The sequence below is a fragment of the Leptonychotes weddellii genome, unplaced genomic scaffold (assembly GCF_054177405.1).
Source record: "Leptonychotes weddellii isolate Sample4059 unplaced genomic scaffold, ASM5417740v2 HiC_scaffold_8329, whole genome shotgun sequence".
Classification (NCBI taxonomy): Eukaryota; Metazoa; Chordata; class Mammalia; order Carnivora; family Phocidae; genus Leptonychotes; species Leptonychotes weddellii.
Window position 1 is genome coordinate 1 of NW_028054083.1, and position 8,806 is coordinate 8,806.

At 50.2% G+C, this 8,806-nt stretch overlaps 1 protein-coding gene across 1 annotated transcript; it reads right to left on the reverse strand.

Annotated features, from left to right (window-relative positions):
• Positions 1-6,643: 6,643 nt before the first annotated feature.
• On the reverse strand, positions 6,644-8,800 carry LOC145719929 (ATP-binding cassette sub-family D member 1-like). Its single transcript, XM_081811554.1, has 3 exons — positions 8,257-8,800; positions 7,911-8,036; positions 6,644-7,800 (listed from the first exon to the last, which is right to left on the reverse strand). Exons 1-3 carry the CDS (start codon positions 8,277-8,279, stop codon positions 7,314-7,316), a joined length of 636 nt encoding a protein of 211 aa, XP_081667680.1. The 5' UTR covers positions 8,280-8,800; the 3' UTR covers positions 6,644-7,313.
• Between the last annotated feature and the right edge of the window lie 6 nt (positions 8,801-8,806).

The window sequence follows — 8,806 nt, forward strand, 5'->3', positions numbered from 1 at the left end:
CTCCCTGCTCGGCGGGGAGTCTGCTTCTCCTTCTGACCCTCCCCCCTCTCATGTGCTCTCTCTCTCTCATTCTCTCTCTCAAATAAATAAATAAAATCTTTTTAAAAAAATTAAAAAAAAATTTTATTTATTTATTTATTTGACGGAGAGAGACACAGCGAAAGAGGGAACACAAGCAGGGGGAGTGGGAGAGGGAGAAGCAGGCTTCCAGCCCAGCAGGGAGCCTGATGTGGGACTCGATCCCAGGATCCCGGGACCATGACCTGAGCCGAAGGCAGACGCTTAACGACTGAGCCGCCCAGGTGCCCCTGCTTTGCCCAGTTTTTAATTGGAGACTTTGATTTTTTTGTTGTTGAGTTGCAGGAGTTCTTTATGTATTCCGGATAGTAAGCCCTTCTCAGATGTATGATTTGCAGATATTTTCTCCCATTCCATGGGGGGCCTTGCACTCTGTTGATTGCACAGTCCTTGGATGCACTAAAGTTTCTCAGTTTGGTGTAGTTCCATTTGTCTACTCTTTGCTGTTTTTGCCTGCGCTTTTGGTGTCATTTTCAAAAAGTCATTGCCAAATCCAATGTCATGATGCTTTGCCCCCTGTGTTTTCTTCTAGGAGTTTTACAGTTTTAGGTCTTATGTTTAGGCCTGTAAATGGTGTTGAGTTGCTTTTTGTATATGATGTAAGATAGCGGTCCAGTTTCATTCTTCTGCATGTGGCTGTCCAGTTTTCCCAGCACCATTTGTTGCAGAGACTGTCTTTTCCCCCATTGAATGGTTGTGGCACCCTTGTCAAGGGTCATTTGATCATATACGTCAAGATTTATGCCTGAGCCTCTACTCTGTTCTACAGGCCTGTTTGTCTGTCTTCATGCCACTACCACACTGTCTGGGTTCCTGTAGCTTTGCATCAGGTTTTGAAATCCGGAAGTGTGACTCCTCCAACTTTGTGCTTCCTTTTCAGAATTTTTTTGGCTATTTGGTGTCCCTTGAGATTCCATATGAATTTTTGGATGAGTTTTTCTATTTTGAGTTAATTTTTTTTTTGAAGATTTTATTTGTCAGAGAGAGATCACAAGCAAGGGGAGCGGCAGGCAGAAGGAGAAGCAGGCTCCCCGCTGAGCAGGGAGCCCGAAGTGGGACTCGATCTCAGGACCCCGGGATCATGACCTGAGCTGAAGGCAGATGCTCAACAGACTGAGCCACCCAGGCGTCCTTTGAGTTAGTTTTTTTTTTTTAATTAATTAATTAATTAATTAATTTGACAGAGAGAGACACAGCGAGAGAAGGAACACAAGCAGGGGGAGTGGGAGAGGGAGAAGCAGGCTCCCCACAGAGCAGGGAGCCCAATGCGGGACTCGATCCCAGGACCCTGGGATCATGACCTGAGCTGAAGGCAGTCGCTTAACCAACTGAGCCACCCAGGCGCCCGAGTTAGTTTTTTTTTTTTTTTTTAATTCTTATGTTAATCACCATACATTACATCATTAGTTTTTGATGTAGTGTTCCATGATTCATTGTTCATGCACAACACCCAGTGCTCCATGCAGAACGTGCCCTCCTCAATACCCACCACCAGGCCAACCCATCCTCCCACCCCCCTCCCCTCTAGAACCCTCAGTTTGTTTTTCAGAGTCCATCGTCTCTCATGGTTCGTCGAGTTAGTTTTTGATAAACAATGTTTTCTTAGGAGCATGCCCATTTCATCACAGTTTACATTTATTAGCATAAAGTCTTCTGGTTTTATTCTATTATTACGAAATTTGGTAGGTCAAAAGTCAGATGAAACTGCTTAATAGTCAGCTATTTTGATCTATAAAAATGGCAGGTTCATTTTATTCAACCTCATGCACACACAAGAGCACGCAGCAGTTCTGCGAATTGTCTAGAGAATGATGATAAAGCACTACACCTGTGTCCCCGCCGTCAGCTGGATGACTGCACTCCAAAGCCTCTGGGGCCCCCGTGTCCCCTCCTCCCCCGCAACAGAGGCCACCACTACCCTTTCCTTGTTTTTCTTTATACTTTTCCCAAATATGCATTATCCCTAAACAACATTAGTTTTGCATCTTTTGAACTTTATATGAATAGAATCGTAACCGGGTGTATGTTTCTCTAACTTGTTGCTTTATTTATTTTTTATTTTTTTTAAAGATTTTTTATTTATTTATTTGGCACAGAGAGAGAGACAGTGAGAGAGGAGACACAAGCAGGGGGAGTGGGAGAGGGAGAAGCAGGCTTCCCGCGGATCGGGGAGCCCGATGCGGGGCTCGATCCCAGGACCCTGGGATCATGACCTGAGCCGAAGGCAGACGCTTAATGACTGAGCCATCCAGGCGCCCCTCTAACTTGCTGCTTTAATTCCACATTACATTTGTGACATAATCCAAGTTGATGCATACAGCCGTACTTGATCCACTCCTTTTGTGGAGTGCTCACTTTGGCAGCCCATGTACTACAATTGGAATGATACAGAGAAGATGGCTTGTTTCTAGCTTTGGTGTATTGTAAACAATGCTGCTGTGAACGATTTGTACATGTGATCTGGTTTATTTGTAAAAGACCTTCTCTAGGATGTGCCCAGGAGTGACACTCTTAGGTCATAAACACGTACATCTTCGACTCTATTAGATAATGCCAAATTCTCTTCCAAAGTGGTTATATCAGTTTCCAGAACACCGCCCCCCTCCCCCGCAGTGTATGGATTCCTGCTACTCCATGTCACTGCCAATACTCGGGATTGTCACTCTTTCATTTCTGCCAATCAGTGGGAATAAAAGGATATTTCACCGTGACCTTGATTTGCATTTCCACAGACCTTCTTTTTTTTAAAGATTTCTTTATTACATGTAGAGAGAGACAAAGAGGAAGGGCAGAGGGAGAGGGAGCCGCTTAAGCAGACCGTGCACTGAGCGTGGAGCCTGACGGGGGGCTCGATCCCAGGACCCTGAGATCACAACCTGAGCCGGAACCAAGAGTCGGATGCTTAACCGACTGCGCCACTCGGGCTGTGGAAATGCAGGGTCTTCGGCAAGAGGTGGGGCAAAGATGTGAATATTTAGAAGCTTCTTTGTGTGTGTGTGTGTGTGTGTGTGTGTGATCTAGCAGCTTCTTATATAGATTTTCAATCAATCCTCCTGTCTGCCCCCTATCACCAGACATACATATTTTCTTCTGCGGTATCTGGTGCTTCCAGCCCCTGCCCCTGGCTGCCTCTTCCACCTCTTTTCCAGCTTCTAAAACATTCTCGGTAGGCACTCACTCCTCTCCTTTTCTGTGGTGAACTTACTCTTTCTGCACTTGTCATCCCCTTCCTGTCATTTTCATGGTGTTTTTAGAAGCAAGTACTACACAGCTGTTGTTATCTGTCGCTTTATCCCTCTTTTCCTTCCTAGGATTGTCTAGTTATACATTCTCTCCTTTCATTCTCACCAGACTGGTTTATTTTGCTAATTTCAGAGAACAAACTTTTGGCTTTATTGATCTTTCTTTTTTCCATTTCATTAATTTCTGCTGTCTTTGTGATTTCCTTTTTTCTACTTTCTCTGGGTTTATTCTGCTGTGGTTTTTCTAGCTTCCTGAGTTGGTGCTCATCTTATTCTTTTTAAGGCTATACATTTCCTCCTAAGCACTGCTTGAGCAACATCCTATATGGTTTTTTTTTTTTTAAAGATTTTATTTATTCGAGGGGCGCCTGGGTGGCTCAGTGGTTTGGCGTCTGCCTTCGGCTCAGGTCATGATCCCAGGGTCCTGGGATCGAGCCCCACCTCGGGCTCCCTGCTCGGCGGGGGGAGCCCGTTCCCCCTGCTTGTGTTCCCTCTCTCGCTGTGTCTCTCTCTGTCAAATAAATAAAATCTTTAAAAAAAATTAAGATTTATTTGAGACAGAGAGAGAAGAGTGAGAGGGGGCGAGCACGAGTGGGGGGGGAGGGGCAGAGGGAGAGGGAGAAGCAGACTCCCTGCCGAGCAGGGAGCCCGACAAGGGGCTTGATCCCCGGACCCTGGGATCATGACCTGAGCAGAAGGCAGATGCTTCACTGACTGAGCCATCCAGGCGCCCCTATTCATTTTCATATGTAGTGTTTTCTTTGTTGTTCAGCTCTGTTGTTAGATTTTCATTATAATTCTTCTTGCACCAGTCAGTTATTTGGAAGTGTATTTTAAAATTTACATTTGTACATTAAAATTTCCAAACATATGAGAGGACTTAATTTTAGTTTTATCATTTTTTAAAAAATATGATTATCTTTTTCCTTGGACAGGAGTCAAGGAGAATAATTTTCTTTTTATTTTTTTTTAGATTATTTATTTATTTGACAGAGAGAGAAAGAGAGAGCACACACAAGCAGGCGAGCGTCAGACAGAGGGAGAAGCAGAGAGTCCAACGCGGGGCTCCAACCCAGGACCCCGGGATCACGACCTAAGCCGAAGGCAGATGCTCAACCGACTGAGCCACCCAGGCACCTCTAGTTTTATCATTGATTTAGGATTTTATTCTATCACAGTTTGAGAACGTGATTTGTACAATACTAATTCTTTTAGTATTTGTTGAAATTTGTTTTGTGGCCAAGGACATGGTGAGTTTTATTAATCAAGCTTGTTCAATTTTTCTTGTAGTCTTACAAGCTTTGTCTTCTTGAGCTACCATGTGCAGTGAGACACAGTATAATTTATTGTGGCAAGTGTACTAATTAATTTTTCTTTTTACGGCTACTTTTTCGTTTGATATACATTTGAGGTTCTACCATTAGGCAGGTGCACATGTTAATGGTTAATGCTTTCAAATGAATTATTTATTTAATCATTATGCAGTGACCTCTTTTATTCCTAATAATGATTTGTGCCCTGAGGTCTACTTTGTCCGATGTTAACTTCTCTCCACTAACTTCCTTGTGGACAGTATTTGCCGGCTAGGTCTTTCCATCTGTATCAATTACGGTTTGGTGGAAGACCACAGAAACATTCTAACTATGTAACTTAAAAAGAAAAAGGATTTATTATCAGGTAGGGACAACTTCAACAATCTTGGGAAGAAAAGGAGGAACAGCTCCTAGCCCCCTCTGAATTCGCCACCTCTCCTGGGATCAAGAATAAATCCTAACCCCCAAATTCAAGTAAAATGTAGGCTATTTCCCATCCCCCAGATGAAACGCCAGGCACCTCCTCTCCAGGTTGTCTCCTTGTATCTTCAACCACCACCTGTCCCTCCTCCAGCTAAGGGTGCCATTGCCCACCTGGCCACCTAAGCCAGAGCCCAAGGGTCACCTTGACTACTCCTCTCCAGTAGTCTCCTCTCCACCCCGACTTTCTTCTAGTCTCTCTCTAATACGCCCGGGATTTCAAGCCTCAGCACATCTTGCCTGGGCTGCTTTAAATGGTTACTCACTCATCTACGCCTCTATCACCTATCATCTGTCTCTATGTATCATCTCTCTATTATCTATCATGTATCATCTAGCTATCATCAATCACTCAATGTACCTGTCATCTATTATCTATAGATCTATTTTTTGAGGTGACATTTATTACAGACACAGTGTTGTGTAACCCTCACCTCTACAGTTCCAGAACATTGCCCCAAAAGGAAACCCAGCCCCTGGCAACAACTCATCTGCTTTGTGTCTCTATAGATTTGCCTATTCTGGATGTTTCCTACCAATGAAATCACACGGTATGTGGTCTTCCATGTCTGGCTTCTTTCACTCAGTGTCACGTTCTTACAGTTCATCCACACTGTAGCAGAGGTCAGAACCGCACTCCTTTTTTTAGCCGAATAGCATTCCATTGCACAGAGAGATCACATTTGGTTTATCCATTCATGTTGGTGGACTTCTGGGTTGTTCTCACTTTTTGATTATCACCAACAGCCCTGCTACGAACATTCACATCTAAGTTTTTGATTGAACACCTGTTTTCAGTTCTCTTGGGTTTAAGCCTAGGAGCGAAGCGCTGGGTCTGTGCTTAGCTTTCCACAATGGCTGCTCCATTCCCCTCCCCACCAGCAGTGGACAAGGACCGAGCTGTGCGCTCTTGCCTCCCTCCAAGCAAAGCCTCCATATCGCCCACCGTGGGCATAACTGCATCTTGTCTCCATCCTGCCAAACACCCTTTGGTGGCTTTTCGTCGCCTCCGAAGTCAGTCCAGGCTCTGTGGCATGGCCCCAGCACCTCCCCTCCTCTGCCTTCCGCACCACACTGATGTCCTGCGCCTTGCTCCTGATTCACCTCTGGGCTTTCCCTCTTCCTAGAAGGGAATTCCCTTCCAGCATTCCCTCTTCCTAGAAGGTCCAGAACTACATCTTCCCCGCTCCCCTCTGCCCCACAGGGTCGGGACTCCTCCTCCTCTGTGCCCGCCACCCAGCCCACTTTGCAGCTCGCTGCTTTTCCCCCAGTGTCTCTCCGGACGCTCATGTGGGGACTGGGCAGCAGCCCCCTCCTCTCCACGCCAGCACTGGGCCCAGGATTGGTCTAGAGTCCCAGTTGCCAATATTTTTGTGAGAAGTTGCTAAATCTATCTCCCCACCGGAGAATATGCTGAGCTGTCTTTGGGTGGGGGCAGGGGTTGAGGTTACTCCTTCCACCCCAGGTGACCTGATGCCCCTCCCGAGCTCCTCCCCAGCCCTGCCAGACAAAGAGGCCAGGAGGCAGGACGGCACTTTCTGCGGGAGGCTTTTACTGAGGGATTGAGGAATGCTCCCCGGCCAGGTGGCTGAGGATCTGGAAAGGCACATGCGGTGGCTGTGGCGGGGTCTCCCTCTTGGGTGGGGCCTGGCTTTGCAGATACAGCTCCCCTGGCTGACCCCTCTTTGGCACTGAGCTGGGCGCACAGGTGCCCTCATGCCCGGCAGCCCCAGCACCCGGTTCCCCCTTCAGTGGCCTGTACCCCCCCCCACCCCACGGAGGTGGCTGGCAGTGTAGGCTGGTGGGGCGACAGGCCGCCGGGGGCTGGCTCAAGGGCCAGGCCATCTGTGGGAGGACCGCGGCCCCGGCCACCTCCGCTGCTGGCTGGGTGCTCGTGTTGGCAATCGAGATGGCTCCAAACAGGAATCCAATAAATTAGCTTGTAGAAGGAAAGGAGGCTAGGGGCAGGGGCTACATTCTGACCATTGCTCGCTAGTGCTGTGCAATCCTTCCTCCCGTGGCAGGGAGAAGGGGCGCACGTGAGGGGCCCCGTCTGGCTGTGGGTTCTGTCTGGCTGTTTCTATGGCAGGAAGGGTGTCCTGTGGGGTGGGAGCCTCAGTGGGCCATTTGGGCAGTAGCCACGGATGGCCCGTGGGGTCTCCAAGGGACTGAAGAGGAGGGAATAAGGGGGACTGCAGCGTCAGGAGAGCAGGCCCCCCGCCCCATGCAAGGCTCCGCACTGACTGGCTGGCGCTGCGGGCTGGGGGCTCCCCTCCACCCTTCCCCCTCCTGGAAGAGAAGAAAGTCCCATCTGCGCCGCCCAGGGACAGGCACGTGGTTTTGCTGGCCGTCCTCTAGGCAGGGCAGGCCTGCGGCCAGGAGACCTGGGAGGGAAAGGCATGCAGGACAGGCCTGCGGCAGGGTCAGGTGCGGGGGGGTGGGCAACTGCTGTGGTTTCCTCCATGTGGGCCCAGGGCTCGGGGGGAGCAGCACCCTGGAGGACCCCAGAGCCTTGGCCCAGGATCTGGCAGAGCTCCTGGAGACGCCGCTGCATCTTGGGGATGCCCGCTAGCTGCTGCTCAAGCCGCTGCTTCTCCTCGGTCAGGCTCAGGCGAGCGGCGGGGTCTAGCTTCTCGAACTTCCAGCCACCCTCCCCATCAAACTGCAGCAAGTGCGTGTGGTACTTCCTAGGCCGGGAGAGGAGCGGAGGCCGTTGAGCAGGAGACACTTGCCTGGCCTCCCCCTCCCCAGCCACCAAGCAGGTGGGGTGCTCCGGGCAAGGAGGGGGGGCACCTACCACAGGGAGGGCCGGTGGGTGATGGAAAGCAGGGCAATGCCAGCGTCCTTGGCCGCCTGGAAGATCTTGCCTTCCACGTCGATGCTCACGGCGCTGGTGCACTCATCCAGGAGGGCGTACTTGGGCCTGGGGCGGGGGAGGGGGGCAAATGCGCTAGGCTGTGGACCCTCCTTCACAGAAGCCTTGGCCTGTCCCCTCCCCCCCCCGCCCTGTGGGAACCCCGACCTGCGTACTGATTGTGCTTCTTGTGGCCACTGCTGGCTGGGCCCAGGCCGGGGTGAGGCCTCCTAATGGCCACAGGGCCCCTGGCTGTCCCACTCAGCCCCCTGGGGAACACCCAGCTCACCTGTGGTAGAACATTCGGGCCATGCCGATTCTCTGCTTCTCACCCCCCGACAGCACATCCTTCCAGTCACACACGGCCTCCCAACCTAGGCAAGGGACAAGGGGCTTCCCTGTGCAGGGCCCAGACCCAAGGGCAGTGGGAGGGGCTGAGGAGACTGGTGAGAGTGGGATATGGGGGCATATGTGACTTTGGAGAAGGCTGGCCCCTGGGTCCACGTGCCCTGGATGCTTATCTATCTGGAGGTGATACTTTAATAGTCAAAAAAGACTTGTGAGCAGAATTGTGTCCCCTCCAAAAAAAAACGATATGTGGGCATCCTAAGCCCGAGGACCTCAGAACGTGACCTTATTTGGAGACACGGGCTTTACAGAGGGGACAGTTACCACGAGGTCACGAGGGTGGGCCCCAGTCCAGCAGGACTGCGTCCTCATGTAAAGGGGAGAACCGGAAACAGACACGCACAGAGGGAAGGCCTCGGGCAGACACAGAGAGAGGACTGCCGCCCACATGCCGAGGACGCAGGCCTGGAACGGCTCCTCCCCTCCCGCAA

Excerpts from the sequence above, each read along its gene's own strand:
- LOC145719929 (XM_081811554.1), bottom strand. The coding sequence starts at position 8,279 with ATGGCCCGAATGTTCTACCACAG. Across the intron at positions 8,037-8,256 it reads GCCCGAATGTTCTACCACAG|GCCCAAGTACGCCCTCCTGG; the intron begins GTGAGCTGGGTG and ends CCCCCGCCCCAG. Across the intron at positions 7,801-7,910 it reads ACCCACCGGCCCTCCCTGTG|GAAGTACCACACGCACTTGC; the intron begins GTAGGTGCCCCC and ends CTCCCGGCCTAG.